The 21903-nt window shown below is 31.7% G+C and overlaps 2 protein-coding genes across 2 annotated transcripts in view; both read right to left on the minus strand.

Moving 5' to 3' along the window:
- Positions 1-21903, minus strand: part of LOC148274047 (lachesin-like) — a 122993-nt gene that overhangs the window by 75876 nt on the left and 25214 nt on the right. The window lies entirely within an intron of this gene.
- LOC148274048 (uncharacterized) lies at positions 14924-15618 on the minus strand. Its single transcript, XM_088237706.1, has 2 exons — positions 15139-15618; positions 14924-15016 (listed from the first exon to the last, which is right to left on the minus strand). Exons 1-2 carry the CDS (start codon positions 15616-15618, stop codon positions 14924-14926), a joined length of 573 nt encoding a protein of 190 aa, XP_088093832.1.

The following is a 21903-nucleotide window of genomic DNA, read 5'->3' on the forward strand; positions in this document are numbered from 1 at the left end:
TATTTGACAATAGATAATTATTTAGCTGATTATATGAAACTCGTTCAATGAGTTAGGAAAAAAATGTAAGAATAAATATAGATCTGTAATCTTTGATAGAAACTGGTAAAGAAATTTTGGGAAGTGGTATATTGAATGCTTTTTTCCAAGCTTCAGGAAAATCTCCAGTATTTAAAGAAAAGTTTATAATGTGAGTAATAACCGGTAAGATAATAGGAATAATAAAGTGTATCAATCTCATACTAATGTGTTTATAATTAAAGTTTGCAATGCGTATTTGTATTGATATTATCGATTAATTATTCATTTTCTTAATAGAGGTCCTGCCGATGTTAAAAAAGTCCATGTTTTGTATGATTTCTTTATATTATATTATTTACATTAGCTGATTCTGCAGCTTATTGCTTTCCCGTAATTCGACACTGGTAACTTTAGGGATAGCAATATAAATTATTGATTTTGTGTTTATTTTCTGGAAGTACATATAATAATTTTAATCCTAAAATCAAAAAGTGATTTGAGTCTTATGAAAATCGTTTATTTTATTTTTTAAAACAAATACGACTTTTGCTCAGAGAAATTTACTTTTTATGGCTCCAAGAGTGTTCATTGTCCTTCATGAACATATTAAATTGTCCAAAACAAATGTCATTTTGAGAAGAAGTGTACAAGTTTGGATTTTGCCTAAGGGTAGAGACTATTGCAGGAAACTGCTGCAAAACCTTGCACAGATTTATACATGGTTTTATTTAGGGCCAGACAGCGAAACTTTAGAGAACTATTCCTCATGGAAAGCTTTTAAAAAAATCCTAATGATTTTTTTTCCAGAAAGTCATTTAAAAAAAAAAATATTCTCGAAATCCAGCATCCCTTCCGCAAACCTTTACTTTATCTACTACATACACACTTAGGTTATAAATTTCTCTGGATCATGTCTAGTCTGCCTAGTTAGATACAACCTGTTTTAAGGCAGACATTTTTATGCAAAAATAAACAATAACATTACAACTTACTAGTTAACTAACTAACTAACTAACCATCACGCCATTTCCCCGGAGGGGTAGGCAGAGAGGATAGAACGCCACACCACTCTGTCCTGGCACACTTCCTTTGTTTCCTTCACATTCATACATCTTCTCATGCACGCACGTCGATTATTCCGACTTTTCACATGACCACTTTCAAGAATTTGTTGTACTTACTAGTTAATTTACTAAACAGTTGTATTTTACTAATTTATACCATTTTAAAATGTGTTTGAGTAAATTTCCTGATTTTTCTCGACCTCAACCCAGTAACCAATTTTTTACCGATTTATTGAATTGAATCCGGGTCATGGTTTTGCAATGTTTGGGTAACAAATTGAATATTTTGGGGCCCAGAAACCCGAAATTTCTTTGCATGAATTCAGAGTTTGGTAGACCCCATGACCCATCCTCTAGTTTGACTTCTGGTAGTGTGGGAGTGTTCTTTTTGGGATTTGGTACAATAATTTTCTTTCACAAAAATTATTATTCTTTTTAGAATTTTTATACATAATTTTCTTATATCTAAGATCTCAAATAATTTGATGCTTGGGTACCTGAAGGGGTTTTTAAAAAATATTTCAATTATTGTTTTTTGAGCGGATTTGAAGGGTTTTAATATTGATTAATAAGTGCCTCCCCATCCTTTGTTGCCATAAGTTAAAATTGAGTTACATTAAATAAATATTTTATTTTTAATGGATTCCTTACAAGAGTTTGTGCCATTATTATATTTTAATTATTTACATCAAAACTCTTTAACGAAAAATGATACCGTTTGAGACAAACACATCATAATCGAATATCAACAAAACGAGAGCATAAAAATGAATGGGGAAAATCGAATATAGTTTGTGCAGTTTTCGCAAAAGAAAATTTATACCACAAGTTCCAATGCCACTTAGGTTTTTCTGAAGTTATCGACGCTTTCCAACTATAAAACTGAAACAGACTGTGGTCTAAAATTTTATGATTTAAGAAAAAGAAATAGCTACACAGATAAAACTTCTCTGTGGACATTTTTTTGTTGAGCTGCCTTTCAATTATAAAAGTATAAAAAGTCTAATAATTTTTACCACTTTTATGAATAATGTATACCAGTGACCGAGTTCTGTTTTAGTGGGAGATTCCAAAAATCATTACGCTTTATTATGTACACACAAGGAATGGGTTGTGGTCCCGTGGCAAGTGTCTCGGCCTCACAACTCAAAGGTCTGTGGTTAGAATCCCACTGTACCCTACCTAAATTCCTATTTTCAAATAAAAATAAAATACCTCTTTTTATCTATTGATATATTTTACATGCCCCTTAATTTATTTAAAAATAGATTAATACTCATGATTTATGACTGCAATACGATCCCACTTACTATTTAATTATGCTCACACTTACCAACACCTGAAAACTTACTCTCACACTAATACACATAAAAACTCATCTACACTTAATCTCATACAAATACCCGTAAACTCACCCTTTTGCTGTAAAATAATTTAATAATATGTATGATTCTCATTAAGAAACTTCGCTGGTCTGTCTTTATAACCGTATTTTTTAGTGTTATTATTTTATTGTTGACTGTTTGTTTCTTTAAAATATATAAATTACATATTAGAGGGTATTAAAACAAATTGAGAAACCTCCACCAATAATGGAAAATTATTAAAAAGTTATTTATGCCAAAATAAACTATAATAAAAACCTACCTACTGACCTAAATAATAGCGCAATTCAAAACCGTCTCTAAATCTCGCAAAAACAGATTTCAATTATTCTACTTGGCATCGTCAACTAAACGTTCTCCATTAAGTTGGTGAAGTATATTTAGAAATGTCACTATTATTTTATTAAAGATAAAATACCTCAGTAACTCCTTCAATGGAGATTTCTTAAGTTTGCTTCTTATACTTCATTCATTATACACAAGCTGAGTCATGTTAGATGGAGACTATCCTAACCAGAGTACGCTCCGTATTTATTTCCTCAGTCAATGGTTTTAAATGGATTCCGTGGTATTAAATATGTATACTTTTTATGCGATAAATTAATTGAATTAATCAATAAAATGAAAATAACAGGATCCACGGTGAACTGAAATCAACTATGGCAAATAAATAATTGTCGCAGAAGGCAAATCCAGTAGTTTTATAACGACTGAAAGAAAATGGCGACAAGTATTTTGTAAATCACATGAACGAAAAAAAAAATTTGGAGCATCATGTAAAAAAAACACATCACACCACCGTGCGCAAAATAATTATTTTCCATAGTTTTTTAAGAGTTATTCATTAATGTTTTTGTTTTCTTTGTGTTTGTTTAAAATAATGCAATAAGTATCTACAAGAAACAAAAACAACAACTTAAGTGCCGAAAACCATAATATTTTCAATATATTACAACACAGACGAAAAACATTTGAGATAAGGTATTATAGAAGTCTAGGCATCTACAGGGCTTATAACCTGTCAATGGCTGGTTTCAGTGGCCACTTTACACACTGTGTAACATTAACCATTCTGCCTATATTTGAACATCTAAATTCCTTCAATTCTTTCATCTGTTGATGTTTGTAAAGTTAAAGAGCTGAAACCTTTATTTATGCGGGTGAGATTCATATAATTGAATTATTTCACCTACATACTAGGCAACGCCTGAAAATGTTATTTTTTCAATTTCTATACTTCTTAATGGACCAGGTGGATTTATCAACAATATTTTGAATTTGTCCAAATTTTTGTAGACAAGGACTGGATTCGACTCCCTGGGGAGCTGTTCATATCAACATATTACAACAGAGATGAAGAACATTTAAGAGAAGGTAATATAGAAGTCGAGACGCCCCTTCTTTATTTACATTTATATCAAGATTGAAATGTCACTATTTAAATTGTTTCCTTATACTTTCCTTCCCATCCCCTCTCCTCTCATCATAGTAAAGTGTTATTTTTTAAAAATGTATTTTCATTTTGTTAATCTTTGTTTTATATTTTTGTATAAAATTGTAAGATTCAATATGTGCATGTATTTAAAATTTTCTCAAACTGAACGGTTTGGGTAGGTAGGGAGAAATTGCCTTAAGGCAATATGCCCGCCCTGATATGTTTATTTATATTGTATATGTATATAAAGTGTCAAATAAATAAATAAATAAGTCTAGGCATCTACAGGGCTTATAACATTAGGCAGAGCTTGTAACATTCACCATTCTGCCTTTATTTTAACATCTATATTCCTTCAATTCTTTCATCTGTTGATGTTTGTGAAGTTAATATTCTCACTTAAAACAAAGTTTAAATAAATGTATGGCATTTTTTATGTTTACCTCGTCGGGAATAAAAATCGATAGTGATGCATCAATAAAATTCACGGCCAACACTAGGTCACGTGACGTAAATTTATTACTATAAAGCAATTAGCATATTCGGTGTAAATGAGCAAATAATCCAATTACACTAATCGCGATAATTAATAATCATAATTAATAATCCATGTTCTTTGATAAGCTCATTTTCGTCAAAGCGTCAAATTCAATGTTGATAAATTGAATTAATAAGGAGATTATATTGGTAATCAACTTTTGTTATTTAAAATGATTGGATTTCAGAAATCAAATTTTAAAAACATTAGGTAAATGTATGTTTTACTTCAATTAACGCGTCTTATTTACAATATTTGAGTTTGTCCAAATGTTTGTAGACAAAAGACTGGATTTCACCCCCTCGGGAATCATTTAGATTATCAAATTACAACAGGGATGGAGAATACCTTAAATAAGCATTTACAGGGCTTATGACTATCATATCAGTTAAGTCTATCAGAGATTTAGGAGTTATTTTGGATTATAAACTGACATACAACGAGCATATAGATAATACAGTAAATAAATCACTGAAATTACTTGGCTTCATTAACAGAACATCCTCTGATTTTACTAATGTCCGTACAATCAAAACTCTTTATTGCTCAACTGTTCGCCCTCTTCTAGAATATGCCTCCGTGGTCTGGTCTCCATTATATGTCAATCGCATAAATTACATTGAATCAGTCCAACATCATTTGCTTCAGAGTCAATGTTTAATATTTCTAGTATACAAAAACGAAAGAACTAATATTGACTCCACATATTCAGCATACTAAATGGTATAATCGATGTTCCATCATTACTGGGACAAGTAAAATTCAATATTCCGACTCATAGATTGAGAAACAATGAAGTACTGTTCATCGATCAGCATAAAACAAACTGAGGCCTTAATTGGTCTTTGTCGTATTGTTAACTCAAGACAAGATCTGGACTTTTTTGGTTTACAACGATTTTAACGAGCACTAAATAAATAGTCCAGATCTTGTCTCGATGTCCCTTATGTTTGTCAATGCTTCTTTTCTTTTTTTTTAATGTTTTAAACTATTCTTTCGTTGTAATATTTAAACTTTATAAATTGTATACGTGGACAATGTCCGTTAATAAATAAATAAATGACCTGTTGTCGGCTGGTTTAAGTGGCCACTTTACACTCTGTGCAACATTCACCATTTTGCCTATGTTTGAACATCCGTATTTCTTGAATTCTTCCATTTGTTGATTTAAGTCAAGTTATAAAGCTGTTACCTTTATTGTTGAGAAAAAATTCATTAGACTGAATTATTTCACATACTAGACAACGTTTAAAAAGTTTAAAAATTGGAAAAATGTTTTCAGCCGTTGCCTAGTATGTGAAATAATTCAGTCTGATGAATCTCTTCACAACAATAAAGGTTTCAGCTATTTAATTTCACTAAAATCAAAGTACTGAACACGCAGTCTGGGCGCAGGCGCAGACTCAACTCCTCACTACGCAACGAAAGCAATTGAAATATACCAATACATTATTTTTATATTTGCATCGCCGCCGCCGCGCAGCACAGATGCGATTTTAGTATTTTGGCGCTAAACATAATATTATAATTATTATTTTGTGGTGTAGTAGAAATACAAAATAAAATGTAGAATTAAATTCAAACATTACATCAATATTACGATGATTTGTTACTAGAAAAAAGGTTATAATCTACAACATATGTTGATTTTTCCGGTTCAAAAAATGACCAATTATTTTTCGTTGAAAAGTCATGTTTTATTTTTATTTTTATTTATTTAAATCTTAAAATAGGGCACACATATCATACATATTGTTATGTGTGTCCTAATAATAACATTGCAAATATATTTAATTTATAAATTGTTTATCACATATGTCTTGACCATTATTTTAAATTTTGATATGTTTTTTTCTTCATAAATATTTTTTTCCATTTCGTAATACTTTTTAATTGCTTTAAATAAAATCGAATATTGTGACTTTGCCTTTTTCCTAAATGGAAGTCTAATTTTGTTCTTTTCTCTAGTATTGTGATTGTGTTCATGCTGGTTCCGATCAATTTTTTTCCAAAATTCTGTTTTTTTATTAGAGTTTATAATTTTATGAACAAATATCATTGTATTGTAAAATATTCTTTGTTTATATGTTAATAATTTCATTTCATTTACCATTGACTTGTTTGTTATTGTTTTTAAGTAAGATAATATCTAAATTTATTTCAACAGAGAATGAAAAAGTTTTTGAGAAGGGAATATGGAAGTCTATGACAGATTATAAGCCCTGTAAATGCCTAGACTTCCATATTCCCTTCTTAAAAACTTTTTCATTCTCTGTTGAAATAAATTTAAATACGAACAACTCCCTAGGGAGGAAATCCAGCCAGTCTGCAAGCATTTGGACATAATCAAACATTGTTAAAGATAATATCTATTTTGGTTTCACTGCATTTTAGTCAAATAAAATAAAATGCCACAAAATACTTCGCAGTTATTTATTATAGTATATATTAAAGTGAAGTTGGTTGATTTGTTAAAACATTTTTTTACTAGATGTGTAAAATTATTGTTATTTCTTTTTATATGAGTATAATATTAAGTTTGTCTTTAATTTCTTAATGGCAGTGTATATTATTATGTACCAATATATTTTTTGCTTTCCTAATCAAAAACTCCACCGCACGCTCCTGCTACATAGGTATATAATTTTTCTGTGTGTGTGTGTATGTCACTAAACACCCCTTTAAACGGCTGGACCAATTTTAACGTGTTTTTTCGGGTTTGAGTGGGTCCTTGGATGGTTAAGATTCACAATTGAACCCAGTAAGTGAAACGGAAAAGATTGAAATAGCAAATGCAATGTCAAATTGCTGTTTTAGCTCTTGTATGTCCAATAGACCATTTTGCAAATTGTTCAAAGGACATTTTATTTGTTTTTAAAGTTAAACGAGTAAGATCAGTTAATTGGCACTCAAAAAATGATAAAAATACTATTTAATAACGGAAAAAATAATAATTCTTTAGCAACATGAATGCGTTATAAGATAATGAACATACTGGCTTTAATAACTCATTTTTTTACAACGGTCTATTGAACATACAAGAACTAGAATAGCGAAATGTCACTAAGTATATAGTTTATCGAAAAATTCGATTATCGAAAAAACTTTTACTGAACCAGCTAATAGCAGGCACGCCATTATTTGGGCAGGACAACGCCTGTCGGGTCCACTAGTTAATTATATATTTATGTAAAAGTATATTTTAAATGTTTATGTTTTTAAATTTTTATTTGAATATGAACTGAAAACAAAACGAACTAAATTTTAATTAATAAAATAACTTTGTTTTTAACTAATCATTTATTTATTTTTCCACCAAACGGTTTAAAAACAAACAAGCTTTTTTGTCTAGGTTTACGTAAACCTTGACGAAGAAGCTTATTTGCATAGAAACCGGTCGATAAAAAAAAAATAGTGGTTTAAAACAAAGTTGTTTTATTTATTTTATTATAATGAATAACCACGAAGTTATTGCTTCAAATATAAAATGTAAAAACTTAAATTGTTCTTTTTCGGCATGGTTTTCCCAGTGAGGAATGCATTGTTAATGCAATTACGTGATTTCTGATTAAACATTAAATAAATAATGAAACTCATCCTCCCCGCTGACTTAGTAAAAGTATAAATGATTAAAAAGGATTGGACAAAATGAAAAAAAACTAAAAGGATCGAAGATGACGTAAGAATAAGATTAAAGTATTTTGCCCTTTACGGGAATTTATTATTTAATTCCTTTAACGACAGATCTGACCTGACGCATGACGTCACGCTGTCTAGGGAATTCCCCTAAAGTACCCTAGAAGTCTTTCTAATTCCCCCTTCCCATTCTTAGTAAAGCTTTTCCATTCAATAAAACATCTCTAAACGAGGGTATTATTAACCCCTTCTAATGTAAAAGCTTAACCTTTTCATAAATTATCAAAATCACAAAAAGAAATAAAACTCTTTCTTTTATTTTATTCAAATACAGATTTCCCTTTATTTGTCTTTTTTTACAACGTGATTTGGCAAATAGCTTTATTGTCCATAAAACCAAATTCATATTAATGGTGTTATTTATTTTAAGTCTTAACAGAAATGTTAAAAAAAACAACAAAAAAAACCTCGATCATTATGTACTTTTATATAACTAGCAGTAGTATATGTATACAAGTTTTATTTTTAACTTAAATGGCTCCGGAACCAAAATTTTTAGGTAAATCAGTACTCAATTTTTTTATTTTTATTAATACTGAATTTTAAACCTATTTATTTAAACACTTTGTTTTTTTGGTTGGCTGGAAGATATGGAAGATACTTTTAGTAAAAAAGCAAATATAATAACGTTGTTTGAATGAGAAAAGATTTGATCTGGATGGAAATGAAGAAGAGACTATTGTGTAACTTTTAAAAGGATGTTCTAAAGTATTCCTTTACGCTCAGTTAAAAAATTCCTTTTCCATATTTTTTGTTATTTTATATTGAATTTTTCGAACAAAATTTTAATTGCACATTGGTGGACTTATTGGAAAATGGCAAATTTTTCCAACCAACCATACAATAAAAGTTTTATTTTTATAATTCAAGTTAAAACAAATTCAATAGAAAACAACGGTAAAAAAAGCTTAAAATTGATAAAATTATAAATAAATTTATTTTTAAATAAATTACTATACATCAATAATATTAATCAAGAGAAAGGAGATCTTTCTTTTTTTACTTTACGTTTTTAATTTAAACAGAGATACGGTAGTAACATCTTTAATGATGGATGGGAGATGATTTCACAGTCGAGCGGCATAGACACTATTTAGTTGGAGAGGAAATGAATTATGGATGGGTACTAAGAGAGTGCTTTGAGAATTAGAATTTTTAAAAATTATAAAAAAATTTAGACCAAAAAAAAAACATGAATACGCCGTTTTTTTTAGAGTTAACTAGTGCGAACTCCCATTACCTAACATATTTAACTAATTACTGATTTTATTTTAATCTCTTTCACACAAAAACCGGCCATAGAACAGCGTCTCTGTCTTTTTTATTATAAGTTTTATTCTCGTGCTTTTTCGTGTACAGAAAAACCAATTTGATGTAGTATTGGCATTACTTTCATTTGCATAAACATTCATCGCATAGTAAAGATAAATATATTTGTATTTAAAACAGCATGTTAATACAAATTTTACTTTCCAATCCGGTGCAAAAACGTTCATTTAAAGATTTAGTAATAGTAATAGAAAAAGGCTAGCTAGCACTTAAAAAAAACACAATATTTATGTATAAAAAGTTAAAATTGTATCATAAGATGTCTGAAACTATGAAGAATGAAAAAAAACTTATTGCATTTAAAAAAATATTTTATGTTTTTTTGTAATAATGTTTATAATTCATCATCATCATTCTCTTAACGCATCTAATAGTGCATAGGGCACTGCATTGGTTCATCAATCGCAGCATATCTTGATCATTTTTGTTTTATGAAGGTAAGGTGATCAGTCTAACGCTTTAGGTACGAAATGTTTTATGTCAACCATATTGAGAATTGAACCCGAAACCTCATGCATGGTAGGCAAACGCGTTGATTTAGAAATCGAACGTAGTTATGCAGAAAGCAGCCAAACATAGAAAAATAAAACTGAGATGATAGCACCTTTGTGAAAAGAGTGAGTTATCAAATCTACACAACAGCTGGAATGTTCTTGACTTTAACAAATGATAAACAATGAATATACTTGTATTTTTTACATGTTCACAAAAAAATCCAATTACGTAGTTGACCAGTTCAAATGACTTTTTTTAAAAACCGTAAGATTTTTTTAGTGCTGTGTTTTTTTTATTTTTAAAGGAATAACCCGCTAAGCCTTTATTTTGAGGCTTGTCAGCAGGTGGGATAAAAATGAATGGAAGAAGGTAATGAAAAATACACCACAACGCCCAGACTAATTGAGAAAATAATCTTTCTTGGATTCTTTTCTTGCAACTGGCGGAAATCGAACCCGTGACGCCAGTTTCACAGTTAGCCGTCTAACCACCTGCGCCACGGCGCCTGTCTGATGTTTACAGCAAATTGAAAAATGCCATTTTTGTGAACAACACCATTTTCAAAAGGTGATTAATACAGTTTTTTTGTATGAAAGTGGTCTGGCTGTTTTTAGTAAAACACAGAATTGACCTTACCGCACTGGATTACATCAATATCATTTTTTTTCATAATTGTGGACTGGCTGCTTTCTTTATAATTACGTTCAATTAGTAAATAATTATTTAAAGCATTGTAAATATTTGACACATTAATGTCATATTAACTAACTAAAGAAAATAAACAAAAATAAATAAAAACACGTCTGCCAAAGTGCATATTTGTTTGAATTGTATTTGAAATTCAACAAATAAATTAAAACTTTTTATTTTATTGATTTAATACAGTCGCATAAAACGACACGTGGTTAATTATAAAAACTGTAAATTTCTAAAAAGAAGACTAACTCTTGTACTTGGACTTACACTGTTGATTAGTTATTTGAAGTTTTATTCTTTCGAATATTTAATAAAAATACATTTACATGGGTTTATATAGTTTTGAGTGACACCTAGAAGAATAAGACCCGTTTTAAGACAGACTTACATAAACTTGTGTTTGTTTATATATCCTTATGTACATACGCACACACGTGTGCATGAAAAAATATACATACACATGTAAATTCACCCTGCTCACAAATCTTACACCCAAATCCCTAACATTCGATGTTTGTAGCATATTTTCATCATGAGTTTTATAAACCCTAGTAAAGGATGAGACCGAACACTTGAAAACATTAAACCTACGTTTGTATATCAGATATATTAGATATATCCGATTAGAGAATATGAAAATCGTCAGAAGTTGTCACCTTTCAGAAAAATCATCCACATATAACAGAAAACGCGAGTTCAAAATTACATTTTTAATATTTCTAATGAGAAAAGAGAACAATGGACTCAGGTTAGAGCCTTGCGGGACACTAAAAAAAGCGTAGAAATACTCCGATGAAAACAGACCTTAAGACGTATTGGTTTCTATTTTGGAGGTAGCTTGCCATTAATTTTAACGTTTTATCCGAGAAACCAATCTCATACAGCTTTTTCAATAAGACATCATGGTCGACAGCATCAAAGGCCTTGGCCAAGTTATTATATGAACCAGTCTACCTGATGTCCTGTATCCAGAGCTTCCGCGAAAACCATTAGATTTGTCTCAACCGAGCGTCCTTTCTGAACCCATTTTGTTTATCAATAATCAATGGTTCTACTCGGGAAGCGACAATTCTACATATTATGATTTCAAATACCTTCGCTGGTGCAAAAAGAATAGGTACAGGTTCTTTTTTTTCTACGGGTGATTTAGGTTCACTCTTATATATTATCCACTCGTATAGTAATTTCATCAGGTTAGATGAGTAAAATATCCCTTACTTTAATTCTAGCAGCCACAAAACTAAAAGATCTCTGTCCGATATACATGTACATGAGAATAAAAAAAATAAATATAAGAAATAAAGAAAAAAAACAGAAAATTATGATACAGTAATACTAATTAAAAAATAATTATGTTTTGTCTTACTTAAGAGCATATATTTAATAGGTTTTCCATCTCATCTTCACATTTCCAATTTTCTCACCTGTTCATATTTTTTTTACAATTGCCAACTTTATAAAAGCAGATATTTTATTCGCGGATGATAATTGAGCTTACCTTGAATTAACGAAAATATATAAACACGCTTAACATTCATTTTGATTTCCCCCTTTAGGAAATTACTGACTTTTAAAACATCGTTTTCTTTGCTTAAGTTTACTTAATGAAGTTAATTTGGCTTTTTGGGTTTGTTGGTTTTAATTCGTGGCGTGTGGGAGACCGCTCTGAGAAGCTTTACAAGGAAAGAATATCTTATTAAAATTACCTTAGGCTTTTTTGAAGAAAAAAAAAACAATTAAGGTAGCCATAACTACCCTAAACTGAAAGGTAACTACAACTTTAGGTAGAAAAATTGTAAAAAAATATATTTTAAACAAACATTTGCGTCGACGTATCACAACAGAGATCGAGAATATTTTGGAGAAAAAAAATATGGAAGTCTCGACATTTACATTTAGAAAATTACATTTAGAAAATTATTTCTGTCATTTTTTGAGTTTTAAAAATTAAAAATCTTAATATTGTACGATAAGTATTGACAAAATATTGTTAATATGTTTTGAATATAACTAACTAACTAACCATCACGCCATTTCCCCAGAGGGGTAGGCAGAGAGGATAGAACGCCACACCACTCTGTCCTGGCACACTTCCTTTGCTTCCTTCACATTCATACATCTTCTCATGCACGCACGTCGATTATTCCGACTTTTCACATGACCACTTTCAAGAATTTGTTGTACTTGATCATGCCATGTCTTTCTCGGCCTTCCTCGACTTCTACAACCAGACACATTCGCATCATAAATCTTTTTAGCCGTTCTTTCATCATTCATTCGCTCCACATGACCGAACCATCGCAAAAGACCTTTCTTAATTTTGTCGATAATGCTTAACTCAGCCTTGCATTCTGCTCTAATTTCGACATTAGGGCACCTATCATACATTGTTTTTCCGCACATTCGCCTGAGGGATCGCATTTCAACAGCATTCAGTCTACTTTCATCCCTTTTTTTCCAACTCCATGCTTCGCTTCCATACATTAGGGTTGGTACCAGAACTCCATTATGAACTGCTAATTTAGCCTCTTGCGATAGACACTTATTTGCTACGACAGACTTTAAGGCACCATTAACTCTGTTACCGGCACTAACCCTCCTTTCAATATCCTTGTCCATATTTCCATCTCTAGTAAACATACTACCCAGATATACAAATTCTTCGACCTGTTTCAAACTATCTCCATTTACTACAATCTTACATTCAGTCATAGTTACATTTCTTTCAAAGACCATGACGTTCGACTTTTGCACATTCATTAGCAAATCACTCTCCTTGCACACTTCGTAAACCTTTGTAACCAAGGATTGCAGTTCCTCTTCGCTGTCAGCTAAGAGGACTGCGTCATCGGCGTACAGAAGGCAACTGACAGTAAGATTACTCATTTTCGCTCCCACATCCATACTTTTCAATTCTCTCATACATTTATCCATGTATATGTTGAATAACCACGGTGACATAACACATCCCTGTTTGACTCCTTTAGGGATGTCAAACCAGGAAGTTAATGACCCATTTACCCTTACACACGCTACACTATCTTTGTACAAGGAAGCAATAGCGCGGACAAGGTTGTCACTCACTCCATACTCCGATAGAACCATCCATAATTTTTTCCTAACAACTCGATCAAATGCTTTTTGCAAATCAACAAAAGCGCAAAAAAGCTTCTGGTTTTTCGCCAAAAACTTTTCTGTCATATTGCGTAATGCAAATATTTGATCCATACATCCTCTACCATTCATAAATCCACTCTGTACATCCCATACTTTCTCCTTGGTCACGTTTCTTACTCTTTCTATCAGTATTCTTCCATACATTTTGCCGACAGCGCTCAGAAGACTGATAGCTCTGTAATTCCCACACTCCACCTTAGAACCCTTTCCCTTGTATAACGGCATAACAACTGCCCTCCTCCAATCAGGTGGAGTCCTTTCCTCCTTGAGACACAAGTTAAAAAGTTTATGTAGCCATGTGAGAATTAATTTGCCACCCGACTTAATAAACTCTGCTGCAATACAGTCATACCCTTGCGCTTTACCATTCCGCATACATTTGACAACGCTGATAATTTCTTTCATACTAATCTGACTTACCTCATCATTTGCGTTCAGACACACCTCGGATAATGTCGATACATCGGCACCGCCCGAGTTACCAGTGTGCGATTCATAAACTTCCTCAAAGTATTCCTTCCATCTCTCTTTTATTCCACTCTCACTAGTCACCATTTTTCCATCCTTATCTTTAACAACTGTCATGCCTCCGCTTTCACTGCTACTCCTGGAGTTTTTCACAGCTTTCCAGAAAACTTTAATGTTTTCATGGAAATTGTGTGTCATTTTCATTCCTTCTTCATCCTTCAATTTTTTCTTCCGTTCACATACACCCTGCTTAACCTTTTTCTTACTTTCACCATACACGCGTTTAGCCGATTCATATTCAATTGTATTCTTTTTTACAGCAAGCAAATTTATCCACGCATCCTTCTTTTCTTTAACGAGTTTTTTGACTTCGTCGTCCCACCACGCATCACCTTTCTTTCTCCCTAGCGTTGTCACACCGCACACTTCTTTCGCCGCCTCGCACATACTTATTTTCAAACACTCCCACATATCGTTTATACCCATACATTCTACATCTTTTTCGTTCAGTCTGTGACTCACAGATCTTTCAAAATTATCTTTTATGTCAGCATTTTGCAGTTTTTCAACTTTGACTCTAGAAGGAGCCTGAACTTTGTTTATTTGGGACCGCCATCCCTTAAACAGAATCACCCTTGAGACCACTAAAAAATGGCCTGATTCCATCTCGGCCCCTCTGTACACACGTGTGTCGACAGTTACAGGCTTCAATCTAGAGTCAATGATGACATAATCGATAATCGACCTTTCATTTCCTCTCTCCCATGTGTATTGGTGGATTCCTTTATGTTCGAAAAATGTATTTGATACAAAAAGGTTCCATTCCAGGCATACCTCTAGCAGTCTTTTCCCATTGTCATTCACTCTTGCATCCCCAAACATACCTAGAGCTGACTCCAGCCCATCTCTCCTTGTTCCCACCCAACCATTAAGATCTCCAGCCAAAACTATCCTTTCGCTATCTTTTTTCCCATTCATCACATTCATTAGACTCGTCCAAAACTCGTCCTTCTCAGATTCACAGTCGGAGTTGACAGGAGCGTATCCTATGATAACAAGCAATCTTGTCAGTCCGACCTTAAATCTGACAAACATGAGTCTCTCACTTACAAATTCATATTCATTCATGCCCTCTATCATTCTTGGCGATAGAAACGCAGCAACACCCCGGCAAGCTCTGTCCGTCTCAGGGAGACCGGACCAGAGAACCAGAGTATCACCGTGCTCCATCGAACCACTCCCTTTCTTCCAAGTCTCAGAGACACACAATAAATCTATACATTTATTCTTCATTATATCACACAGTTCATTCATCTTATCAGTCATACGTCCTCTTACATTCCAAGTGGCAATTCTACATTCCTGAGAATTCCTCCTCTTTGCGCCCCCCCGAGAGAAGCGACCTTGAATATCTAAACTTTAAATACCTGGAAAATGTTTAAATACATATTTTTCTAAATTTTTATTCTCTGCTGCACTGGCATATTTTTATTCTTTTAAACTACTTTTAATTACATATATTATGTTTGTAAATAAAATCAATATATTGCTGCTCTTACTAAAATGTGTCATTATTTTTGAAGATGTTTTTTAAATTGACCTAAATTTACTGTCTCATATTTCACTTAAAGATTCTTCTCATCGTTTCTTTGAATCCCTTATATTAAATATGTGAATATTTATGTTTTACCTTTTTTAAAAAAAATGTAATAACTATTTCATTTTATTTTTTACATCTGTGCATGTTTTTCATTCTTTATTTCAATTCTTAATTTTTAATTACAAAATTTTCTTCATTTTTAATATTATTTCCATTTGTAAATACTCACTACAAACTACCAACTTTAAAATATCTTTTTTTCACTTAAATGTTAATTTTTAAACAATTTTCATTTGTGTTTTTCTTTTTCCTTCTCTTTTTTATACTTTCATAACTAACCTTACATATAATTGCTTTATAATATGGAAACTTCACTGGTCCATTGGAATTAAGTCTAATTGTGTAAAATATTAAACTTTGTAACTGTACTGTATGTTTCCTGAATAAAAGAAAATAAAAATAATAAATTTAAAAAATAAGTTTCAACTCTATGGGACTAAAAGTCTAGTGTTGAGATGGGATATGTTCAAACATTAATTCAAAATTAATATTACAGTTTAACAAGTAACAAATTAATTAATTAATACGTAATTACTACAACTAGTTATATTTTAAATCAGCTGTGTTACCAACTGAAAATACTTTTTTTTCATCGTTCATCAATGCTTCAAACAAATAAGGCATGCACTTAAATCATCATAATATGATTGTTATTAATCACTGCTTACCTATTTTAGCATTCTTGGAAGAAGATAAAAATCTGTATTTTTAGTGGGTTAATCAAAAATACAGATTTTTAAGATACCTAGTTGTAGTAATAACCCCACAACATAATATCTTTAGTCTAACTTATAAAACTTTTAAATCCAAAACCAGCTATCTTTCGGGGGTAGAGTAAGAACAGTTTTTACATCAGTAGCAGTAAAGTGGCCACTAAAACCAGCTTACGACAGGTCATAAGCCCATATTCCCTTCTCAAAAATGTTTTACTGACGCGTCATTATAAAGGCTCGCTCTATCTACTTGACATTTCTTGCAATAATATTAAAATACACGTAAAGCAAAAGCAAACTTACTTTTTTGTGGGGCTGAAAATTTTCTTTCGAATGACGTGTAATTTTTACCATTTTGCTTTACTTTTTACGAAAAAAATGGATAAAAATGTTACCACCTAATATATGTACTATGTTTTTCTCTTTATTATATAATTATACGTCTCAATATACAATTCCTAGTAAAAAAACAAAATTGCTTTTCGTGAAAATGTAAATAATTTAATTATGTTTTACTTTTGTAATCAGATATTTTTTCTTTGAGAGCTTTTTAAACATTGATACAGAAACGAAATAAAAGAAAAAGAATTGGAAATTATTTTTTCCCAATAATTAAAACAGCCTATTTTCTGTTAGAATATCACGAAAGTGAGGTAATATTCCATTAATTATGTCACAAATTAGCGTTTCTATTCATTTTAGCATAGTTATTAAAATATATTTAAAAAATAATTATCATGAAACGAAAATAATACCTATAACGCACTGATAAAAAAATTGAAAATGGCAGTTTTAAAAAAAAACGGGAGTTTGAATAGAAGTAGCCGGTGCCCCATTCAACAGTATGATGGCCGTCTGGAGATCAGATATTTACTCAATGAAAAATAATCGCCTCATATAATATAACGCCAGCAAAACAACTATTCTCCTCTTCGGATGCGAATCGTGGCACTTCACTAGGGCACAAAACAGCAAAATACTGAGTTTGAGAATAGGTGTCTTATAAGAATATTGGGTATGCGGTTGTTTCATTTTGAAAGGAATAAAAAAATAAGAGAACGGATGCTTGCATATTCCGGTGACAACTGTCATCAAGCGAAGGCGATACGGTTGGCCGGGTCATGTACTGCGGATGCTTCCTAAAAACCTTAACCACGCTTGAATTTCCTGTTTTCGTGATTTTCCTACAGTTTAAACAAATAGATAGTAACGAAAGTGATACAAGTGTTTTAAACTTATTTTTCTATAAAAAAAGCGCGAATAAAGGAATACAGGTGTGAAAAATAAAATTTCTTTTAGTAAATAAAACATTTTTTATTTGTTGGCTAAAATTGTTACTTTTTATTTTATTTATTTATTTCACAGTTTAAAATTTAAAGATGTTATCTATTTCAGGTCCCGACTAGCTATAAAATGCCCGAGTTTAAGTAGGACCTTTTTTACATATTTTTTTTTAAAAATAAATGATGCTAAAAAAAATAAATAATAATAATAGTCACGACACAAAAAAGGAATATAAGAAATAATAATATTTTTTGATTTTTTTTAGTTTCTTAAAACATGTGTCATTAAAACTATAATTTAATGCCTTATATTGAAAATAATTATTTTAAGTAAGATGAAAACATGTGCATCTCCCAGTTATATTACGACTATTCTTGTCTCTATGTTTTAAGGAAGCCACCCAACAGATGTAAAAAAATAACGATCCTGACAGATTGCAAATCTGGCGTCCATGCAAAAACTGACCGAAATTCAAAGAAGGTCAACCTTATTGTGATGGACATTAGAACAGATATCCAGAAGCTACGATGCAGACACCAGGGCGTGTACATCGGCTGGATACGGGGACACTGCGGAATCCTTGGCAACGAAAAGGCTGATGAAAAGGCTCGGGAAGCTACACTCAAGAAGACAGCCCCCGATTCCACCGATTACCCACTCAGTTTTGCCAAAAGGATAACAAGAAGCAAGACCTTTCAACCCTGGAACGATCGTTATTTAAGTGAGACTCCCGAAAGTATAACTAAAACGTTTTTCCGACCATTTTTTATGCCCATGATTTCAGGAGAATGCAAAATGCTGACTACGAGCTTACCCAGATGCATACGAGTCATGGTGGGATCATGAGCTCCCTGCATCACTTCAAACTCTCAGATATTGACAACTGCCTATGCGACAATGAAACTTCTCAAGATGTCCCTCACCTATTGATGCATTGTTCCTTTTTCAGCTTTCAAAGACAACAGCTGGAGGTACAATGCAGAAACCTGGGTGAAGATCTATAAATGTTCTATGAGAGGTACTATCATACATGATCAATATAGTGCAGGTAATTGGTAAAATAAACCAAAGTAGGGAACAAAATGCCGAACACTCCTTTAGTGGAACAGAGGGCCTGTTGACTACTGCCAACAAACCGGCTTCTCCTGAAGAGTTTGAAGTGATTTCCTCTCTACGTAAGCAAATGCTGAGAAGTTCCTGATTGGCCCACATAAGTATATTTCTCCTGATGACAACAGTTTAGTTCAATTTAAAGAAATTCAATTGCAAAAAATCCACCTTTTTAAATATAAACGTTTTAAATTATAAGCAACTTATAATAAAGCAACTCCCAAATAAAAAAAATAAAAAAACTACTCTTGTCTCACTGGGTATTGCAAACATCGCAGGGTTAATAGTGTGGAAATCGAGTTTTATAGATTTGGAGACACTAAACATATTGTTTATTTATAACTTCAAGTACAAAGAATAAGTACTTTGGCGCACTAATTTCTAAAACAAATATCTTCCAGCCAACTAAAAACAGGCTGGTCGAAGTAAGAGAAAATCCATAAATATATCAGAAAACACATACATTCGCTAATATATAATATTAAAAAATCTAATTAATTTAAAATCACAGCTGGTTTTTAATTGGGAAATAAGGCTTGCACAAAACATCATTTTTTTTAAATATTATGTTACATTTATTAAATAAAGAGGAATGTGGGATTAGATAATGAGTTTGGAAGGAGAGAGAAAGAGGAACCAAGGAAATAAAAAGGGATAAAAAATACGTTTGAGAAAAAAAAAACAATAAAAATTCAAAGAGTTCAGGATTCTGGGGATATGTAGCAATGTTTACTGTATCCACATTTCATATTTGTTTTACTTCAAACAGTTGACAATAAAAGTACTAATACCTGAAAAATTTAAATTTGGAAATAGTTAATTAAAAAAAGAATTCTAAAATGAAGAAGTTCAACGCTACGGGAAATAGTTGCAAAACATTTTCCACACGTGATTAAAATTACAGGTTTTAATTGCACAGTAAAATTATCTCAAAATTGTATGAAAAAAATAATACAAAAAAACTTATTTGAATTAGGTCACCACTATTACACACTATCTCTCAGGAATCGAACTCGGGACCGCAAGCATGGTAGTCAAATGTGTCAACAACTGCACGACGAGGCGGATTCATCTCCAGTCGATATCATGTTTTTGTGCTTCATGTCCAGGTAGATAAAACATTAGGTTCTGTGTGTGAAATAGAACTTGAACCCTTGACTTAATTATAGATAACAATAAATATAATACAACAATTAAGTCGTGTCTACTTGAAATCAGTAGTTAATCGAAAAATGGTGTACGGTTAACTGTGAAGCTGGAGTCGCTGGTTTAATTCCCGCCAGTTGCAAGAAGAAAATATAAAAATGCAATTTTTTCAATTAGTCTAGGTGTTATAGTGTATTTTACATAACTTCCTTCCTTCTCTTTACCACTTGCTAACAAGCCTGTAGAATAGAGGCTTTGCTGGTTGCTTCATAAAAATATAAATAAATAAAAATGCGGCTCGACTGAGAAATCATCTCCCACCCACCATCAAAGATGTAACTACAATATCTCTGTTTAAATCACGTCTGAAGAAACATCTCCTTTCTTTTCCTTAAATCTTGTGTGGCTGTGATGTCACACTAGTCAACATAGGACGCAAGATTTGATATATCTCTCTTATTTTTTTGAGTGATGAATTCGTATTTTTTGTAATCTTCAAATAGACATTTTCATTTTAAAGTAAAAATTGTACAACTAAGCTAAATGCTCATACAAAAAATATTTATCCTTGCTACGCAAAAAATACATGTCCGCTAATTTAGCAACACATCTATACGGATACCTTATACAAGAGAGAGCACGAAGATAGAAGTCATAACAAAGAAGACCGAGACGCTGTTCTGCGGCGGGTGTCGTCTAAAACGGATTTAGTCTTCAGTCGGTTGATGACAGTGATGGGGAACGCACGCGCGTATCATTAGCGGTGTACTTGTGATTTTAAAATTATTTTGCTATAACAGGGCTAAATAAATGTTTATTTGCATAAACAATGGAAAAGAAATTATTAAACAGTATGTCTCCTTGTTTTTCATTTTCTTTAAATGTCTGAACTTTAGAATATTCCGTCTTTTACTAGTGGTAACACGATGTTACATCACCGCGCGCAAAGGGATTATTTACCACAGCTTTTTAAGAGTTGATCTCTCCTTCGTTCCTCTCTTCTCATTTTTTCGCTTTTTCCCATTGAGTAATAGTTTTGATTTAAGGTAATTTATTAACTAATACGTTTATTCCAATGTTTAAATATCTTTAGCTTTTTAATCTTTATTTTCTTTTGAATATGTTATGGAACTTGAATAATAAAAATAAAACCATATTTTTTTAATATATTACAACAGAGATAAAGAACATTTAAGAGAAGGTAATATTGGACAAACTCAAAATATTGTTGATGAATTACCTGGTCCATGAAGAAGTATATAAATTGAAAAAATAACATTTTCAGGCGTTGCCTAGTATGTAGGTGAAATAATTCAATTAGATGAATCTCACCTGCATAAATAAAGGTTTCAGCTCTTTAACTTCACAAACATCAACAGATGAAAGAATTGAAGGAATATAGATGATCAAATATAGGCAGAATGGTGAATGTTACACAGTGTGTAAAGTGGCCACTTAAATCAGCCATTGACAGGTCATAAGCCCTGTAGATGCCTAGACTTCTATTTTACCTTATCTTAAATGTTCTTTATCTCTGTTGTAATATGTTAATATAAACAGCCCCCCAGGGAGTTAAATCCAGTCCTTGTCTACAAAAATTTGGACAAACTCAAAATATTGTTTATAATTTTATTTGTTGGTTGGAAGAAATTGTCATTTGGCAATAAGCCCGCCAATGTACAAATA

Source organism: Micrasema longulum, unplaced genomic scaffold (assembly GCF_059751315.1).
Source record: "Micrasema longulum isolate JH-2025_06_02 unplaced genomic scaffold, ASM5975131v1 h1tg001772l, whole genome shotgun sequence".
Lineage (NCBI taxonomy): Eukaryota > Metazoa > Arthropoda > Insecta > Trichoptera > Brachycentridae > Micrasema > Micrasema longulum.

What these genes read in the sequence shown, in the direction of transcription:
- LOC148274048 (XM_088237706.1), bottom strand. Translation starts at nt 15,618, where the DNA reads ATGAATGAACTGTGTGATATAATGAAGAATAAATGTATAGATTTATTG. An exon ending in ATGGGAAAAGACTGCTAGAG is followed by an intron (nt 15,017 to 15,138) that starts GTATGCCTGGAA and finishes CATTGACTCTAG; the next exon opens with ATTGAAGCCTGTAACTGTCG.